A 20,880-nucleotide genomic window follows, 5' to 3' on the forward strand; every position below is an offset into this window, starting at 1 on the left:
GAACCAGGTTATGTTGATGTAAAAACTAAAGCCCAATGCAAGGAATTTGCCCAAGGTCGTAAAAAGAAGTTGGTAAGAATCCAGGTCTGGGACCTGGAGAGATGATTTAGGGGTTGAGAGCTGCTTGCTGCTCTTCTTCCATAGGACCAGAATTTGGTTTGTCAGTCAGACACACAACTACCTGTAACTCCAGCTCCAGAGCGGAGCATCCGATTCACTCCACTGGAACCCAGCAGAACAGGTGGCATACACTCAGGCAGACACAGATATTCAGACAGACAGACAGACACACACACAAATAAAATCTTTTAAGGAGAGGGGGGAGGCCCTCGCTGACCCTATGGGATGCTGGAGGTCAGTCTGCTGGGCCTTATTCCTCACTGTGGAAAAAAATGTGCCTATGGTGCCCTGCCCCCACCTCTGCTGCTGACCCATGGCTTGGGTTGGTTCCCCTGTGGCTGCACCCTGACTCACAAGCCCCTTTTCTCCTGTTCTCATTCAGCCTTGGGATTATTTCCCTGTCACTCTTCTTTGCCTTCTCAGGAGAAAGCTTAAGAAATAATTATTTCTATATAAGTCATTCAGGATTATAATCTAGCTGTACTCAAAGATCAGAACTACAGCTACAGGGCCTTAAAAATGGTAATAGAGTCAGATATCACTGCTAACAGCTTAAAAAGTGTCTCTCCTTACTCAAGGTCTATTCGGGTTTAAGAATGTGAACCAAGCCAGGCAGTGGTGGCGCACGCCTTTAATCCCAGCACTCGGATCTCTGTGAGTTCCAGGCCAGCCTGGTCTACAGAGGGAGATCCAGGACATGCACCAAAACTACAGTGAAACTCTGTCTCAAAAGAAACACAAAACAAAACAAAACAAAGCCGGGCAGTGGTGGCACACACGCCTTTAATCCCAGCACTTGGGAGGCAGAGGCAGGTGGATCTCTGTGAGTTCGAGGCCAACCTGGGCTACAGAGTGAGTTCCAGGAAAGGCGCAAAAAAGCTACACAGAGAAACCCTGTCTCGAAAAACCAAAAATAAATAAATAAATAAATAAATAAAAGAATGTGAACCTCCCTGTCCTTGCTAACTTCATTAAGCTGTAACTAACTAGGAAACCTGTATATTCAGATTTAAGTCATATATATACTCTCAAAGTTATAAATACATCTAACAGATTTTGTTCACCCAGTCCTCAAACACCTGTAGATCTGAGAATATGACATTTAATATAAAAGCTTTTTTATGATAGAGAGACATGCCAGCTCCTGGCAGCATCCTGTATCTCCTCAAGAAGACAGATGGCCGCAGAAGAACCTCCACCCAGAAGCTCATGGCAAGGCTGGCCACGCAGTGAAAAGCTGAGATCCTGTCCAGACTGTGAACAAGTGGAACAATGGAGGACCGATTGCCCCACACTGCAAAGTCAAGGTGGGTCAGTCTCTCCAAATTTCTACTCCACAGAAAAAAAATCTGTCAGATCTCCTGGGCTTATGGGGTGAACAGGTGCTGCCTTTGGGGCTTCTGTCCCCCAACGACCACGGAGAGACTTGGGATTGCTGCCTAGGTAGCTGGAAAGCTGTCTCACTTCTTCTTAAATTTATTCTTTTCAGATCTGACGATGTTTGATGACTTGGGTGTATCAGTTTAACAGCCCCAATCCCAAGATTATATATATACTCTCCAATTACAGATAGGTATACCTCATTCACAGACTTCATGGTACAGGATAGACTGGTTTCAGATATAAATCCAGAAGCTCAAAGTTTTAATACTGATAAATACAGCTTTGAAGAGTTCTTAAATGGATTTTTAACCCTTTTGCTATGATGTAAATGCATTCCAGCTGTCTGACAGATTCCTACAGGCTCCTGGGAAAAGTTTTGCTACTGCATCAAGAAATCTGGTCTAAGCCGGGCGGTGGTGGTGCACGCCTTTAATCCCAGCACTCAGGAGGCAGAGGCAGGCGATCTCTGTGAGTTCGAGGTCAGCCTGGACTACCAAGTGAGTCCCAGGAAAGGCGCAAAGCTACACAGAGAAACTCTGTCTCGAAAAAACCAAAAAGAAAGAAAAAAAAAAAAAAAGAAAAATGCTGTGGGATGGTCTGTATGTCAAATTGTTCTGATTGGTCAATAAATAAAACACTGATTGGCCAGTGGCCAGGCAGGAAGTAGGTGGGACAAGGAGAGAGGAGAATTCTGGGAAGCGGAAGGCTGAGGCAGAGAGACACTGCCAGCTGCCGCCAAGACCAGCAGCATGTGAAGACGCCTGTAAGCCACCAGCCACGTGGCAAGGTATAGATTTATGGAAATGGATTAATTTAAGCTATAAGAACAGTTAGCAAGAAATCTGCCACGGCCATACAGTTTGTAAGCAATATCAGTCTCTGTGTTTACTTGGTTGGGTCTGAGCGGCTGTGGGACTGGCGGGTGACAAAGATTTGTCCTGACTGTGGGCAAGGCAGGAAAACTCTAGCTACAGAAAAAGAAATCTGGTCTGATGAAAACTAGCAATCTCCAGAGCCCATTTCTGACCCTACACGTTATTCGAACATACTTTGCAGATTCACTCTTCCCACCTGACCTCCAGAGAAATAGCAGATACCATGGCTTCTCTACTCAGGATTTGGAGTGTCGCTTCCCCCCAAGCTCCTGGAACACCACTGCTGCAGCCTGCCTCCTCAGCTCCCTCAAGGAACGTACCTGAGATCTTCTCCTATGTGTGACTCCTGGTTCCCCACTCCCTACTTCACCCCTTGTCAGCTTGAAGTAGTCTCGAGAATTCAGGGCCATTGTTCCCCTACTTGCTTCCCTAATTCACCTCTTTTTATACTAACTAAAACGGAGGAATGTTAATATTCTGATCTGCCCCTCGAAATCCCACCCCTTGGTGCTGCCCTGAGTCCTGATGTAAAAGCCTCATTCTAAGGAAAAACTCCTCTTCTTCCTCTCGCTCTCTTCCACTACTCCTCCCACGAGGTGCACACCCTCAACTCTCTCTCTCTCTCTCTCTCTCTCTCTCTCTCTCTCTTTCTCTCTCTCTCTCCTTTTCTCTCCTATCTTTCTCTTCATCTCTCTATTATACTGCTCTCCATGTGGATGCAGCATCTGGGTTGTGAATTACTGCCACTGCTGCTGCCATGCCTGCATGGCGTGCATCTGCCCAGCATGTTCCCCTGCATGCGTGGGATACTGTCAGGGGTCCATCCCTCCATCTCCCAGCAATAATTCATAACACAGTTTATGAACTTTTTTTGGAAGCATGTTCTCATGTAGCCCAGGCTGGTCTTGAACTCCATGAAGCTAAGGATGAACTTGAACACGCTCCCCATACCCCCCCCCCCCACACACACACACAAGGTTTCTGTGTAGCCCTGGCTGTCCTGGAACTCACTCTGTAAACCAGGCTGCCCTTGAAATCAGATGTCTCTGCCTCTGGAGTACTGGGAAAGAGGCATGTGCCCCCCACCTCCCACATCTGGTAAATTCACTGAGCTCTTAAGGTAGATAAATCAACTGTCTTCATTTTACATAAAAAGGAAATTAGGTCAGTGAACCAGGCATGGTGGCACACACCTTTTACACGTTAATCCCAACACTTGGAAGAAGAGGTGGGTGGTTCTCTGTGAGTTCCAGGTCAGGTAGAGACCCTGTTTCCAAAAATCAAAGAAATTAGGTGGGGAATGAGGTCAGAGACATCAACAAAGGCACCCCTTTGCAATCCTAACAACATGCTGCCTAAGGAAGGCATCAGAAAAGACCAGAGTTTGGTCCTTAGCCTAACTAAGGTCATCCCAATGATGGCAGAAGAATCTTCAGCTGTTCGTCTAAACTCCTTGCTGTCTCCAACTCTGAAGTACTCATTTTTCTGTTTCTAATTACCATGGAAAACTAGACATTTGGTGCCCTAGAGTTCCTGAACCTCAAAAAATGTAGAAAAAGGTAGCCTAGTGTCAGGCCTACATGTTAAGCTAAGGCGTTTGGCTTTTGTCTGCCAGGAACTTTGGGAACAGTGGAAGTTCCTATGCAGAAAGACTCAGAACACTGAAGCATGATAAGCAGTTTGCTTTGTACGTGTTGGGTTAGGTCACTATTGTAGAGCGGAGAGACAGGAGCACAGTTGCAGTGAGATGCGTGCCTGAAGCCCCGGCACCCTGAGGCAGAGATGTTTAGTGACTGGCTGGGCGGTGGTGGCGCACACCTTCAATCCCAGCTCTCGCGAGGCAGAGCCAGGTGGGTCTCTGTGAGTTCGCAGCCGGCCTGGTCTACAGCGTGAGATCCAGGACAGGCACCAAAACTACATGGAGAAACCCTGTCGTGAAAAACCAAAACCAACCAAACAAATCACATTTGAGGTACTTGGGTTTCAGACCTCAACATCTGGATTTTGGAAACAGAGGACACAATTTACCAATATCCTCCCATAGAAACGAAACAGAAGCTAAAGCTCTAGGAAATCCTCTGATATCCACCCTGTGAATCAACTCTGGATCGACGAAGAGAAGGATAAAGTTGTGGCAAACAATGGAATACAGTATATCCATAATTCATCCCCTGCCATTTGTCTATTCCAAGAGACTCTAAACTGGGCACTTGAACCCTTTATTCCTCGGCTCCCTCCTCCTGAAGGCAGGCCTGTCTGTAGGTGTTCCCTCTAGGTCTCCTGTCTCCCATACTGCTTGATGCCTAAGGTTGGTACCAGCTTTGTTATTAGCCCCATGGTACAAGGGACTAGTCCTTGGTGGTTTTCTAAAAATCTTACCCTCCCCTTTGTAAAAGTGCCTTATAGTAAGCTTGTCAAATTGACTGGGAGCAGTGGCACACGCCTTTAATCCCAGCACTCAGGAGACAGAGGCAGGTGGATCTCTATGAGTTCAAGTCTAGCCTGGTCTACAAAGTGAGTTCCAGTACAGCCAGGGTTGTTACACAGAGAAACCCTGTCTTGAAAAAACAAAATAAAACAAACAAACAAACAAAAAATTAGATTAGCTTGTCAGATTACCCAGTTTGTTCATCTATCCCTGCCAAGACCTTGACTAACAAACTGGGTATATTTGGAACCAGCAAAGACCCAAACATGATAACATTTGATTGAGAAATTCAATGGCTTAGAGGAATCTGTAGCTTGAGTGGTTTAAGTTTATTTACCATTGCATAAGAGTGGCTTGAAATATGAAGGAAGTTGGCATGGAATTAAGGAAACATCATTTAGAAAGATTTTCATTAATTTAGACAGTATTTATTGAAGGTCTATTACCTATCATGCCCCAAATAGTATTCAAGGTGTTGGGGGAAAAGGACAAATCCTCACCCTCATGACTCACTATCCAATAGCAAGAAACACACATGTAAAAAGTCACACAGAGCATCATGGGCACTTTACTAGAAGTCTGGGCTGGAGACAGAAACTTTAAAAAAAATTTTTTTGAGACAGGGTTTCTCTGTAGCTTTGGCGCCTTTCCTGGAACTCACTCTGTAGCCCAGGCTGGCCTCGAACTCACAGAGATCTGCCTACTTCTGCCTCCCGAGTGCTGGGATTAAAGGCGTGCACCACCACTGCCTGTCGAGACAGGAACTTTTTAATGATCATCACATAATAAAGGCCAGAATAGGAGATGGAGAAGAAATAATTAGGACACTAGTTGGGGTACATTAAGTGGTTAACATGTCTTTGCCAATGTGCTCTCAATTGTTTTCGCAGGTCTGTGGGGTTCTAGTTTTGTCGTGCTTTGTAGATGAGAGGGAAAGGCTGGAAGGCTTTCAGCTATTTGCCTAAGTTTGCGCAGCTAGCAGGTGTGAAAGACAGCACGGAACCTGGCTTAGCTCCTGAGCTGGTTCTACCGCTGGTGTGCTCAGTGAGGCAGGAGCAGAACCAGGGTGGAGGAAAATGCTGAGAGATCAAATAAATGGATGACCAACAAGACCCTATTGGATCCCATAACTAAAAGGCTTGACATGAACTTGGCCTGCAGTTTCATTAGCAGTGTGGTAGTAGGGGAACTCACTCTAAAGGGTCAATGGGAGGTGGGGAAATAGAGACTTTGTTCCCCCAAGAGTTTGTTAAGAAGTTACGGGCATGGAACCTTTAGTTACAGCAGGCAGATCTCTGAGTTTCAGGCCAGCCTTCTCGATATAGCTAGTGATAGGTCATCAGGGCTATATAATGAAACCCTGCCTCAAAAAAAAAAAAAAAAAGCCCGAGGAGCCTAATATAGTAGTGGCTGTGGAGAGAGGGCTCTGGATTTGTCAGCAGCAGTATGGAGAGACCAGTGTTATAAAACCCAAGGTGATGGGTAAACAGAATGGATGGTGTTAAGGGTGGAGAAGTTAGTATGTATCTACGGTAGCGAGGGAACCGCTTTCAGGGTTGCTGCCAATAGCTTAGTGGTAGGTAGGAGTGGTTGGCGATGTGGGTAGTGCAGCAGGAGCCCGACTCAGCCATGGGTGGACACACAGACAGGGGCATGGTCCTCAGGCTAGGTTGCAGTCCCCGGTAGTCCATCTGAGGCTGGGAGGAACACAAGGGCAAAGGAGTTCTCTCTGAGGACTTCGGCAGGATTTCCAGGAGGCTGGGCTCCACTTCTTCACAGGTATCGGTAACTGTGGCCTTAGGCTGAGAGAGATGAGCAAAAGGAGCTAGATTAGGCAGGCATGGTGCACACCTTTAATCCCAGTACTTGGGAGGCAGAGGCAGGAGGATCTCTGTGAGTTTGAGGCCAGCCTGGTCTACAGGGCGAGATCCAGGACAGCCAGGACTGTTATATAAAGAAACTTTGTCTTGGGGGGAAAAAAAAAAGCAAAACAAGAGCTGAGCTGAGTTAGAGCTGATCTTAGGGTTTGGGGTGGGCTGGATTATATAATAATAATTAGGCTAGGGAGTAACACCTACGGATAGCACATGTCTAAGCAAAGACCATGAACAAGTTGCATTGTGGGAACAAGAGTCATTGGTGGTGGGGTGACTGGAGGAGGGAGAGTTGGGGCGTACTCACAGGACTTAGGGCTGCAGTGTCTCTAAGGTACTGGCCTAGGACCCGGTGTAGGTCTGGAAGGGAGGGCCACACAGCATGCCTCAGTCTTCTACCAGAGAAGGAAGAGAGAGAAATGTGACTCGGGACTGAGCTGGGAGTGATGAGGAGGTACCAAAGTGGGAAGTAGGGGAGACAGTGAGGCAGAGAGCGAAGTTTGGAGAGACGGGCCATCATCACAGCATGCTGGCCTTCCCCAACACTGCCCACACCAGCACATCTTCCTTCCCCATCACCCTCTCTCTGGCTCATAGTCTGTTGTTTTCTTTTTCTTTTTCTTTCTTTCTTTTTCTTTCTTTCTTTCTTTCTTTCTTCCTTTCTTCCTTTCTTCCTTCCTTCCTTCCTTCCTTCCTTTCTTTCTTTCTTTCTTTCTTTCTTTCTTTCTTTCTTTCTTTCTCTCTCTTTCCTTTCTCTCTCTCTCTCTTTCTTTTTTCTTTCTTTCTTTCTTCCTTTCTTTTTTGGTTGTTTTTTCGAGACAGGGTTTCTCTGTGTAGTTTTGGTGCCTGTCCTGGATCTCGCTCTGTAGACCAGGCTGGCCCTGAACTCACAGAGATCCACCTGGCTCTGCCTCCTGAGTGCTGGGATTAAAGGCGTGCGCCACCATGGCCCGGCCTGTTTTTCTTAACTTACTATATATTGATCGTATTGTTATGGTAGTTTGTTCTTATCTTACTCCTCCAGAACACACGCTCCGTGAGAGCTTGAAGATTGTCTATTTTTCCCCATCTCTACCCCTTGCCTTGAGTCCACAGTAGGTGCCTGAGAAATTGCAAGAGTGAAGGAAGAAAGAGGGGAGCTTCTTGCCATGTTGCCGCAGAAGGTTGTCTGGGAAGAGTACAAATTAAGGAATATTGGGGAAGTTTCCAACTCCTTGCCCAGATTTTCATGTTAAAGGGCTTCCGCCAAAGGTATCTATCCAGCCTCTTCCATGACCTCCACCACCTCTTCCCTTTCTCTGCCCACATTTTTTTTCCCCAGATATGGCTACCTTGAAAAGAGGCTCCATTCTCCTTTGCTCTTACTCAAAGGCAGACTGAAGTTCAAAGAAAGTCAGGCATGATGGCTCATGCCTATAATCCTAGGACTCAGGGTAGGGCAGGGTGGGGTGGGGGTGGGGAGCTGAGGTATAAGGATTGCAATGAGCTTGATGTTATGCTGGACCATACAGTGAGTTCCAGGCCAGCCTGGGATACAAGTAAGATCCTGTTTAAAACAAACAAACAAACAAAAAAACTTCAAACTGAGGTGTGGAGTCCAGGAGAGGGGCACCTAGTCTAGCCTATAACCAAAACACACTCTCCACTTTGACTTCTGAGCTAGGTGTTCAAGAATCAACAGACAGTGCCAACGGAATGATTGAGGCTGTGTGAATTTTTTTTTTAGGTTTATAATTTCTCCTCAGTCCTCACATAAATGAGTCATTCATTATGACATTTATTCAAGGGCCTTCTACTTGGCAGGCACTATACTGAGGATTTAAAAATGACCAAGTAAGGTATGATGGGGAAGACATGTACAGGAATAAATGCTGGGCTGTGAAGTGTAGGACAGTGGCAAAGCACGTGCTTAGCATGCGTGAACCCTGGGTTCAACACGGCTCGCACCAAATAAATCAATTAATGCAGGAAAACACTATGGGAGCACAAAGGAGCAGCCAGTGAGGAGGTCAGGAAAGGTTACGCGTTAGTGAAGAAAGTTGTTTAAAGATGAATGGGTAGTCAGCCAAAGAGGATATTCCAGGCAGCAGGACACTGTGTACAAAGGCACTGAGCAGTAAAACAGCCTACTGTGGATAAAACAGGACTTTGGCAAGGCTGATTATACAGGGTAAAAGAGATTTCTGTAGAGCCTTGTTGGGTTCTATCCTGGGGATCTTCTGAAGGAGTTAGGCAGGTCACCATAGGTTTGTGTGCATTTAGTTTGTGAGGAAGGGGAGTGAGGAGGCACTATTTCAACGAGTCAGGTAGTGTGCGGGGCCAGAGAAAGAAAGCATTGTTTGATCCATTTCCTGAGGTGGAAAGACCAGACCTCAAGGCCAACTAGGTGGGTGGGGATGGGAAGACGCCCGCAAGAACGCTTATTTGGGCCAAGGTTGGACAGTAGCCCTGTCACTAAGTGAGCATCCAGGAGGTGGGGCTGTTGGAGGTATCCACAGAGTGACCAGGCTAGAGTGTAAGAAGGTGCCACTCCCAGAGGCATGCGTGAAGCGGTAGGTGTGGATGTTCCGAGGTCCCGAGAGCGGTGTCATCAAGTGACTCCAGAATACTTGTTCAGAGGCCACTGGCCTTGCAGAGACCACACCCCATCACCCTCTTGGCAAGGGCGGTACCTGTAGTGCGCAGGAAACTGCCACTTCAGCAGCAGCAGACCCAGGAGGACACTGAGGCACAGCACCAGGAGCAGAGCGGTCACCAAGGAGATCCAAGCTAGGCGACAAAAAGCTTCTGACCTCGGCTGATCCTCGGCCCCGCCTGGGGGCGTGCCAGCCCCTGCCTTGGCTCCACCCTCAGCCTCCCCAGCACCCAACACCGCACTGAGACCCAGGGAACTCCGAGCCGGCCCATCGTCCCGCCCATAGTCTAACCACGCCCCCCACGCGGCTTAGACCAGCTTCGGCCCCGCCCATTCTCACCAGTCTCTGATCCGGTGTCCACCCAAGCTGGAGGAGACCAGGCGCTCCAGGGGCCTTGGTAGGTGGGACCGTTGAGCCTGGCGCGCAGCTGTAAGCTATAGCGAGCTCGGGGGCGCAGCTCCAGGGTCCCTCCCCGGGCTCCGAGAGACGGCTCCAGCACCTGAGGGAAGAAGCGTGGAGGGGTCGGGGATCCGCACAAAGAGCCTCATCCACAGAGGCGTGCAGGATCGAAAGCCCTGCCTGAGATCACGCCTGGGAATTCACAGAGCTGTGCATCCTGCCACAAGATGTGGGGACCGGCTACAGGCGCTCACTACCCTCACTGATCAGGCCTTGGACCCTCTTAGAGACATGATCGGACTCTCAGAGCCACACAGACCGTGCCACAAGTTCTATAGCGCAGAGGACACCAGATTTGTGTTAAGTGCTAGGGCCACAAACACTATTTTGTGCAAGCAGGGATACTATTATATACTTAGCAAACATTTGAGTTGCTTAGCGTATGCCAGACATTGAGCTAGGCGCTAGAGACAAAGTTAAGTGAAATACATTTTCATCTGAAGAGGTAGGCAGATCACAGTTAATTAGTGCAAGGCACCATGGGAGCACAATGAAACACTTAATACTAACTAGTGTAGCCGGGCAGTGGTGGCGCACGCCTTTAATCCCAGCACTCGGGAGGCAGAGCCAGGCGGATCTCTGTGAGTTTGAGACCAGCCTGGTCTACAGAGCGAGATCCAGGACAGGCACCAAAACTACACAGAGAAACCCTGTCACGAAAAACAAACAAACAAACAAACAAACAACTAACTAGTTTAGTGTGCCAAGAGTGCAGACGGTCAAAGCGAAAACTAGGAGGAGTGTTTGATACATTATTCAAATTACTGGTTGATAAATAGGAGAGGGGAAGGAGAAAGGAAGAATCAAAGATGCTTCTAGGCTTGGGTAAGAGGTGGCTCCACTGTCAGTGCTGAGAGGAGTAAGTTTAAAAATAAAAATAGCATACAGGTCTACATTATAAAGTTTACAGTCAGAGGAGTTATGCCGAGATAGTGGCCAGCTTTGTTACTGTGCAGGGCAAGTGTAGGAGGCATAAGAATCTAATGAAGTTTTGTATATGTTATATTCTGTAGATCTGGGTAACTGACAAATTGGCTACATGTATGGCATAGACATGAAAAATTAATGCTATATTTAAGGTTTGTATATATTATTGTATATGAGCTATGTCTGGTAAAAACTGGTATTTTGAGATAGTATAGTATCAAACTAGTATAGTATGAGCTATAACTAGTAAAATGTAGTACAACTGCAGAGGACAATGCATTTAGCTTTGGATATATTGCATCTGATCTGTTGGGGATGAAGTACTAGGATTGTCTGGTACAGATACATGTTAACTGAGAATAAAAACAATGTTTGTGTATTGAGTACCTTTCTATATGCCAGGAATTTAGATATTAAGAGTTTTTATATTTACTTTATGTGTATGAATGTTTATGTGTATAGTGTCTGCATATACATATGTGCATAACTATGTATCTGGGGCCCTCAGACTCCCTGAGGAGAAACTGGAGTTATGGGTAAACTACCATGTGGGTGCTGGGAACTGACCCTGGGTTCTCTGCAGAAACAAGTACTGCTAACTGCTGAGCCATCTCTCCAGCCCTTATATTTCATTTTTATCCAACTCCAAGGCAGGTAGCTTTCTCCCCATTTCACTAATGAGGAGACTTCAAAAATTTAGGTAATTTTTATGTGGTGCTTAAATCTCTTTCCACATGGGGTCTAGAATGATAAAATTGGGGTTGTTAAAGTGTAGTTAATGCATAGTCATTAAAACCACAGGGCTGAACCACTCACCTAGGCAGAGGAGACGTATTTATCTAGGAGAGAGCATTTTGGATGGGGTGCTAGAAAGAACAACATTTCCTGAAAGAGTAGACAAGGAGGAGCCAGGGAAGAAGAGATAAAACTCAGTCTGAGAGGTAGGAAGGCGATGGGGGAGGCTGCCATCCCACAGGCAAAGAACTTTTTATTTAATGGTTCTGGGGTGGAACCTGGGGCCTTTGGCATGCTAGGTGAGTGCTCTGCCACTGAGAAACACCTCCAGCACAGGGAGAGAACAGTTCACACGAGGTAGCCCATGGCGCCACATGCCCCAGAGGGATTTAGATACCATTGAATCAGATAAACAGAGATGTACAAGCCCAGATACTGAGACTGAGACGGCGTTGGCATGGGGAATGCCGTGTGCGGTGTTCCACCGGCATCTGTTGCTGCATGGTACCTTCCAGTCCTCATGGCCTTCGCCCGTGTATCGGAGCTGGTAGCAGGTCTCTTGAGCTGCCCAGGATGACTGGTGCTGCCACTCCAATTCCAGCCTCCCGCTTGAGACCTCTCTCCAGCGCAGACTCGGGGTGGGGAGGAGCACTGTAGGGTTCCAAAAGGGACGGCACTAAGCCCTTTTGTTGCATTAGGCATCGTGCCACCAGGGCCATGGGTCAGAAATGTCAGAGCTGGTATAATAATAATAACGATAATAATAGTAATACATGAGCGAAGATGAAAGAATGTAGCTTTAGAGTTCAAGTCTCAGGCCTTCTAGTTGTTTGATGAAGGCGGGAATTATGTGGGGATACGAGAAGGAAGGTTCTTACCAGCCTGGTGGATCCAGAAAGGTGAGCCCAGGTAGCTGTGAATGTCACCTTGGGCTGTGGTCACCTCTACAAGGATGTGAATAACACTGTCATTTTGTGACTTGAAATGGCAGCGGGAGAACAGAGCAGGCTGTGATCCTGGCTCTGTTTCCTCTTCCTCTTCACATTTCTCCCAGGTAGGATCCCTAAGAATCAAGCCGAGAGAGTCGTTGAATCAGACTTGCCCCAGAGACCACTCCCCATCCTCCCTAACACACAGGCCCTGTGTCCTGCATGGATCATAATTGAAGTCCTCTCTATGCGCCTTGGACCTCTAGGGCTCTCTCTGCCATTATGCCGTGAGGTCTAGCCTCTTTCTCTGAGGAAAAGGCAGGCATGATATGTGAAAATAACGTGGTTATATGATGAAATCTGTGACTTTGTGTACTAACCTAATAATAACACCAATAATAACAATAATAATAAGACATGAACAAAGCTAAAAGAACATAGTCTATAGAGTTCAGACCTCAGCCTACTAGTGCATACCTTGGGCCAATTATGGTGTGATTTATCTCTGCTCCAGTTCCCCTCCTTTGAGGCCATATTTTGGTACCTACTTTGCAGGCTGTTTCCGAGATGAAAGAGACTTTATCATTCTAGAAGCAAATATCTTTGTATTTTTAATTTTGTTCTTGTTCCTCTGACATTGCTTCCAGAATTTGCTTCCCAAAACTGCTGATCTGCTAATACCCAGAATGTATCACAATCTATTTTGACATTTGCCATGGCCACATGAAGTAAAGCCACCATTATTGCTTGCCTGGGTTAAAGTAAATTCTGAGGTTGGGGATTTAGCTCAGTGGTAGAGCGTTTGCCTAGCAAGTGCAAGGCCCTGGGTTCAGTCCTCAGCTCCAGAAAAAAAAAGAAAAAAGAAAAAAAAAAGTAAGTTTTAATTGGGGGGCATGTTGCTGCTCTCTCTCTCTCTCTCTCTCTCTCTCTCTCTCTCTCTCTCTCCCTCTCTCTCTTTTTTTCTTTCTTTAAAGACTGGGTCTCCTTATGTAGTTCTGACTGGCCTGGAACTTGCTATGTAGACCAGGCTGGCCTTGAATTTGAGATGCACTTGCCTCTGATTGCTGGGACTAAAGGTGTGCACTTTTGGAGGCAGGGTCTCTCTCACACATAGCTCAGGCCGGTCTCAAATGCCTCCTCTTGATTGTAATCCCTTGGTGACTTACCATTCCTAAAACGGTCATTCTTGTATGACCCTTTTGTATTAACGTCCACCCACTTAATCAACAAACAGTTGATACTCCTGTGCCAAGCAGTGTGCCAGGCCTGGACAGCATATAGATGAAAAATAATCTTGAGGGAGTCCTCATGTCAATGGACAAGTCACAAAAACAAGCAGCCATGTGTTTTTGTGTGGAACACTGGCCGAGGACGGGAGAGATCACAGCAGAACATCTAACTGGGAGGGAGGGTCAAGGAACGCTTCCTGGCTGAGCTAGTGTTTACACCGAGGCTCAGACTATAAATAGGTGAGGTAGGGGGACAATTCCAGGCACATGCTGTGCAGACATAAAGGGAGTATTGTGCTGTGGGGAAAATTCTCTCTCTCTCTCTCTCTCTCTCTCTCTCTCTCTCTCTCTCTCTCTCTCTCTCTCTCTCTCTCTCTCCCCCTCTCTCTGGTTTGATTTTTCAAGACAGGGTTTCACTGTGCAACAGCCTTGAGTGTCCTGGAACTCGTTCTGTAGATCTAGGCTGGCCTAGAACTCACAGAGATCTGCCCGCCTCTGCCTCCTGACTGTGATGGGGGTGGTGTGGTTGGGGTGGGGGATTCTAAATGGTTCAGAATGAGGAATGGTTTTAGGTCCGAGGGCCTGCTAGTAAGTGGTAAACTCGACTGCAGACCCTGCCATGGACTGCCTCTTTAAGGAGCTTGAACTTTTTGAGGGGCGGGGAGGGGTAAGAGAGTCTCACACTACCTAGCTCTGGCGTGCCTGGAGCTAGAGGTGATTCTCCTGCCTCAGCCCCCAAAGTATGGGGATTATTGCAGGAGCCTGAACTTAATCTCATAGTTAGGAAAACTCTCAAATATCTTAAACAGGGAAGGGTCATAATTACACTGTATTTTAGAAGACCCCTCTAATTGCTGTGTGTAGAGAGGATTTGGGAGGAGAGAGGAGAAGCAGAGAAATCCATTAGGGCATTGTTGGGATTTTCATGTGCAAAGTAATAAAGGTGAGAACATGGTGGAGACTGAATGAAAGAAATGATGCAAGAACTTTTTGTTTTAACACGGCTATTTCTGATTAGGCCTGGAGGGTATAGGAAGGAGAAAAGTCCAGGGCAACTTAGGTGTGAAAATTGAGTTCATGATAAAATAGAGCAAGAGAAAATTTGGGTAAAAGAACTGATTGATTTTATTTGTTTTTTTTTTTTTTTTTTTTTTTTTTTTTTGGTTTTTCGAGACAGGGTTTCTCTGTGTAGCTTTGCGCCTTTCCTGGAACTCGCTTTGGAGACCAGGCTGGCCTCGAACTCACAGAGATCCGCCTGCCTCTGCCTCCCGAGTGCTGGGATTAAAGGCGTGCGCCACCACCGCCCGGCTTGTTTTGTTTTTTGAGACAGGGTTTCTCTGTGTAGCCTTGACTGTCCTGGAACTCGCTCTGTAGACCAGGCTAGCCTAGAACTGCAGTTGATTGGCCTATCTCCCCAGTGCTGGGATTAAAGGCTATTCCCGGCTCCAATTTGATTTTGTCGCCTTAAATCCACACATGGATTAGACCTCCACACTATGAAAATCTGTGCAGCCATTTAAAAGAATGAGCCGCTTCTTTTGGACTGAGTTCCAAAAAACATGTAAGTGAAAAGGTAAGCTACCGAACCTTTTAAGGTTGTCAGGGAATAGCGCAGTAGTACAGTATTCACTCAGCCTGTGATCCTGTCCTCAGCATCACAGAAACAAAAATGAGAACAAAGCTGGGCAGAGTTAATCCCACCCCTCCAGAGGCAGAGGCAGATGCAGGTGGGTTTCTGAGAGTTTGAAGCCAGCCTGGTCTACAGAGCAAGTTCCAGGCCAGCCTGAGTTACATAGTGAGATCCTGTCTCAAAATCAATAGTAAGTAAATAAATAAAACAAATTATATGCATGCACACATATATAGTATGATATAATTTATATTTAAAGATTAAACATTGCTTTTTGTTTTGTTCTGTTTTTCAGGACAGGGTTTCTCTGTGTAGCCTTGGCTGTTCTGGAATTCTGTAGACCAGGCTGGCCTTGAGCTCACAGAGATCTTCCTGCCTCTGCCTCCCAAATGCTAGGATTTAAGCTGTGCACTAACACTGTCCACTACCCGGCACAGCAAAGCTCTTAAGAATGACTTTTTCATTATTTATTTATTGAGGGTTTTTTTTTTGCATATGTGTTCTTGTGTATGTGTGTACATGTATGTATGCACATTTGTATGAGTGTGAGTGCACACACGGAGGTCAAAGGACATTGTCATGTGTTGGTCTTCAACGTCCACCTTGTTTGAGACAGGATCTCCTGGCTTTTTTCTCTGCTATGTACAGCAGGCTAGCCCTTGAATGTCCAAGGATCCTTCAGTCTCTCCATCACTGGGATCACAGATGTGTTCGACTGTGCCCAGCTTTGCATGGCTCCTAAAGGTCTGATCCTCAAGCTTGCTCGGCAATGGCTTTATCTGGTCATTCCTCCACCTCCCCCCACTATGGTAGGCAAGAATATACAGGTGAGTAAAAAGGGATGCTGATTTTTGTCATGTCCACATATAGTCAAGGACAGTGTTTTTCAACTGGAGAGCTGAGGGAGAATTTTCTGTGTTACTTTGTTTTGAGACTCAGTCTCACATAGCCCAGGCTGTCCTTAAACTTAGTATGTAGCTAGGGTTGACCTCTGTTCCTCCTGCCTCTACCTCCCTAGTCCTGGGATTATAGGTATGTACCACCATGCTCAGGGTTTTTGATTAAATAATCACATGAAGGGTAAACGTTCAACTGTATCCAAGAGTAGTGTTTAAAAAGGAGAGACTGGGTGGTGGTGTCTCACGCCTTTAATCCCAGTCCTTAGCAGGCAAAGGCAGGCAGACCTCTATGAGTTCAAGACTAGCCTGGTCTACAAATCAAGTCTCGAAACCTGTCTTGAAAAACCAAAACAAAAAACAACAGAAAAAGCAGAGTTATGTAGTACAACAAGCATGTATAAACATGCCAGCAAGATGGCTCAGCGGGTAAGGACACTTGCTGCCAAGTCTGACAACCCAGGTTCAATCCCCAGAACCCACATGGTGGAAGAATAAAACCGATTGATTCCCTCAGGTTGTCTTCTAACCTCCACACTCATGCCATACCACACATGTGCCCTTGACCCCTGTGGCAAAGTAAATAAAAATTTTAATGCATAAATACGCTATTGGATGTAATAGAGAAGGACAGATGAGGTTCCTGAGCTCGGAAGGGTAAGTGAAAGTCAAGAGGAGAGAGACAGATGAGCGGTACATCAAAGGCCAGCAGAACAGAAAAAAGAGGTGAATATGGGGCACAGAACCAGTGCTGGAAGGGAGAGCTCAACTGAGTGTAGCATAGATGAAGCCAAAGTCACATGGAACAGTCAGATAGTCCAAAACATACGGCACTACAGCAGACTTTGTTAAGATCAACAGGAACTTATCAAGGGTTTTAAAGCAGGGGGTGTTCTGTTCGTTTCGGAGCTTCTAAATCTCTCCAGTTCCTATGTGAAGGACTCTTTGTAGTGAACAAGTGGGAAGATAATAATCCCCCACCCCCCAGTACTGGGGATTGAACCCAGGGCCTTATTCAAGTGCTTTACCAATCATCTATCTCCCCAGCCTGATGGACTGTGATAGGGCCATGGCGGTGACAAAACCGTGATCAGATTCTGGGCACACTTAGTTTGCAAAACCAACAACATGGTAACAGATTGATTTTAGCAAGGATGAAGGATCAGGGAGGTTTGGTAGACGTCCTTGAAGGTGAGGTTACTAGATCCCAGATCCCAGATCCCAGGACACTGCAGTACATACTAGAGTAGCAGAGGTGACCAGCAAGTTTCACAAAGATTTGCAGTGTGGCAGGTTAGCATCATGGGGAACAAGCCGAAGGTGGATAGAATTGCCAAGGACGTCTGACTTTTGATATGGTGGGACCACCTTGTTATATATAAAGTTCAAACTTAAGCCCCACCCAGTTGGGTTACAAAAAACCTGCGTGTTTTAAGTAAGTTGACGATTTTGTGTTGGGCCACGGTCATAGTTGTCCTTTGGGCCCTGTGTTGGACTTGCCTGATAGGCTGTCTCAAGAGTCTAGATGAGGTATTTAAGTCTGATGAAACCAAGCCATTCCCAGCGGAAACAAAGAGAGGATGAGACAATAAAAACACTCATTGGAGTATGAGAGAACAGAGAACAGCGCCTGGAGGGGACAAGGTAAGCAAGTGAAGAGGACTCATGTTGACGATGTTGACCTGCAGGTTCAAACTCAGCCGACAGTTCTGGTCTTACCTGTCTGTGGGGCAGCACCGTGTTCTGCTGTGGTGGAAGAAGGCTTGGGAGCGAGTGTGGTCTTGATGCTGCCACTGACAGATAACCTTCTTTAGGTCCAAGGTAAAACACTGAAGTCCAATCGCCGCTGTGGTCAAAGAAGAGGGCCTCGTGTTCTTACTCAGAGTCCCTAAATTGTCTCTACACACATAGCAGAACATTCTTACCTATTCTTTCTTCTCTTACTGAACATAGTTGTCCTGTGCAATGACAGGTTTGAGGTCATCCGGAATGACCGTGGTTCCCAGTCTAAGCCTCCGTGGAGAACTTTCTTAACCCCTTCCCCAGCTCCTCATTCCTTTACTGACCCACCTGCATCTCCTGGAAGGTCCACAGTCACAGGAAAGGACCAGGGGCCCCAGGAGCCACGAAGGGAGACCCCATCCGGTTGACTGCGTAGCTGGAGCCAGTAGGAGCTGCCAGGCTGGAGCCCTGAGATGAGACAGCTTCCACCCTTCACTGTCAGAGACGGAGCCTGGGGAGGAAAATCCCAGGCTTGCTTCTCAGCTGAGATAGCCCACAGACCTAGGACTTGAACCACAGTGCAAAACGGGGCTCCTTGTTGCAAAGATATGCACACAGGGCAGGGGCTGGGATGACAAAATTTGAGTTGTGTTTAGGGATTTTTATGAAGTCTCAATTTGGAGGTCTGAAAGCCTCCAATTATGGTAGTGTGAATGATCCAAAGTGGGAGAGCCCTAGACAGGGTTCCTGAAAGCTAGTCAGAGTCTACACTGGCTCCTCAAAGACCAACCCAGTCCAGGATCCCCTAACTGTGACCTTTCTTTTCCAGGGGACACATTGGGGTAGGAAATAGGAGGAGGAGGAGAAAGTTAAACTACTTCTCCAGTTGGGGAGGTCCTCATCGGTCCATGCTGCTGGGGCACTGTAGGCTGAACGCATGGAGGCTGGCCATGAACAGGAACCGGATTCAGCATCCACAGAGCGGGGCAGCAGGTTTCTGTGGAGAGCAGCTGCATAACTGAGGGGCCAGTGGAGTTGCTGGGGTCCGTGGGGCCATAGCGGAGTTCATGCCTCAAGAAATCACTGATTTCAGGAGCAGGGGCCTTCCAATGGATCTGAAGTTCCCCTGGTTGGCTCCCGCCCCTAGCCTTGATGATACTGGGAGGAGCTGGCAGGCCTGAGGGCAAGACAAGGCACATCGAATCACTGAGTGCCAGTCTATGGTTCAACCCATGGACTGCAGAGAGGGGTCTGAAGGCTGAATAGAACTACTCTGAATTTAAAAAGACACCGGTTCTCATTTCCATGGAGGGGAGGAAGGAGCGGGGAGCTGCCTGTCCTGTTCTCCATTCTCTTGAGAATAATGAGTTCGATATGGTGTAAAGGTTTGTTAGATTTGGGCTTCTTAAAGCAGGGACCTCCTTTCATCCCTGTCTCCTTGTCGGCTGGCACACATCAGCGATCTGGCGGTTGAATAGGTAAGTAAATGTATATGTTAACGAGAGGAGCAAGGTATCTTTGCTGTGAAGTGCTTTATGGGAGAAGTCTAATTCTGGGTGCCAAGGCTGGGAGGAATAATAAGGGGGGAGTCCTGAGATACCTCTGGGAATCTGATAGAGAAGGGTACCCACATTGTCCTGGCAGACTACAGGCAAGTCTGATTCTGGGAGCTTTAGCAGGCAGAAAATGGAGGGGCAGCGTGGCAGAGATGCTCTTACCTACACTATCCACAAAGAGCACCCGCTGGGTCAGAGTCTGGTTGAGGAACACATTCTTCAGCCAGAGGTGCAGAGGAAAGAAGAGGCGCACTTCATCCTGGGCTGGAAACCGGCACACGTATCGGGTCCCCAAGGTGGGCACACTCTGGGAATGCAGGGGACACGCACGGGGCTTCTCTCTGTCGGCACAGGAGAGGTTCCACCTACACAGTCATCACGCTCATCCCCGAGGACTCAGGTCGAACCCATGCCCAATTCCCGTCTCCAGTATTGCCGTTTTCTTCTTGCTGCTTGCAGTAAGTGTGATTCGGGGCTCTGTGGGGGCTTGAGCTGGGCCATTTGTAGAGTGGTTATGTATTGGGCATGCATTTGGTGTAATCCTCTGATAGGGCCAGAGACAGGGACGCCAAGAGTGTGACTCAGCTAAATACAGGGACAGATAAATGGGCACTGGGGGGGGGGACAGTCCAGAACCTACCCTGGGTAGGCATACAGCAGCTGGTATGTCCCACTGGGTGCTGCCTCTTCCTCATCCCAGAAGCAAGTGAGGTCCTCAAATGTTTGGGAGAAGCAGTTCAGGGGCTCTGTGCCCAAGGCCAGCAAGAAGACATCTGAGAAACAGTTGGGGGGTTGGGCTCTGGATTTTTCCCGTCATGTTTGTGGGTAAGAGTGGGGGACCAGTGGGAGTCTCTTGCTCTATGTCCCCTCCCAGGGCTCTTCATCCCCTCCCAGGGCTCCTTTTGCCTGAGCATGGATGATCTCCACCCTCTATACACCTCACCTTGGCTGGTGACTTGTGCCTGGTTTGGAGGGGCCAAGAGGAGGCAGGAGGTGACCATGAAGAGGGCCCAAGAGGGCATCTTCTCCGGCACTGTGTGCCTGCCTTAGCCCATCCTCCCTTCAGGAAGCTGGGCCCCAATCCCCTCCCGGGCCAGCCCCTCAGGTTCCTGTCAGATACAGCCCCACGTCCTGCCCCTGTCTCTGCCCCTCTGGGGCCCATCCAGACCACACGCCAGGGGCCAGGGGCCAGGGGAGGGGGAGTGGGCAGGAGGGTAAGAGGAATTCGAAAGAGAAGACAGGAGCCTTCTTTTGGTAGGGACATGGTGGTATATAATTGCCTGTGTGGGTGCGTGAACTACTGTGGAAGAGCATACAGCCGTCAAAACAGTGTTAACCATGCTGTATGTGTCGACTCAACGTCCATACAGTACTTTTATTTCCATCAGGAAGACGAGAGAGCTGGGACATAGTGAGGTTAAAAGGTTACTCAAGGTCACGTACCCAGCAAGATGGAAGATGCAGGAGATGACACTTCAGAA

At 47.5% G+C, this 20,880-nt stretch overlaps 1 protein-coding gene across 2 annotated transcripts; it reads right to left on the reverse strand.

The window, feature by feature from the left end:
* Positions 1–5,483: 5,483 nt before the first annotated feature.
* Positions 5,484–20,478, reverse strand: Mpl (MPL proto-oncogene, thrombopoietin receptor). 2 transcript variants are annotated; one of them, XM_028893232.2, is made up of 12 exons: positions 20,343–20,478; positions 20,040–20,172; positions 19,562–19,740; positions 18,722–19,020; positions 18,192–18,354; positions 17,841–17,967; positions 12,316–12,500; positions 11,946–12,088; positions 9,656–9,815; positions 9,353–9,449; positions 6,988–7,075; positions 5,484–6,608 (listed from the first exon to the last, which is right to left on the reverse strand). In XM_028893232.2, the coding sequence occupies exons 1-12, from the start codon at positions 20,419–20,421 to the stop codon at positions 6,357–6,359; spliced, it is 1,905 nt and encodes a 634-aa protein (XP_028749065.1). In that variant the 5' UTR covers positions 20,422–20,478; the 3' UTR covers positions 5,484–6,356. The 2 variants fall into 2 exon arrangements, with proteins under 2 accessions (XP_028749065.1, XP_028749066.1); XM_028893233.2 differs by having other exon boundaries at positions 18,722–18,840; positions 20,343–20,477.
* Between the last annotated feature and the right edge of the window lie 402 nt (positions 20,479–20,880).

This window comes from Peromyscus leucopus, chromosome 2, assembly GCF_004664715.2.
Source record: "Peromyscus leucopus breed LL Stock chromosome 2, UCI_PerLeu_2.1, whole genome shotgun sequence".
NCBI lineage: Eukaryota > Metazoa > Chordata > Mammalia > Rodentia > Cricetidae > Peromyscus > Peromyscus leucopus.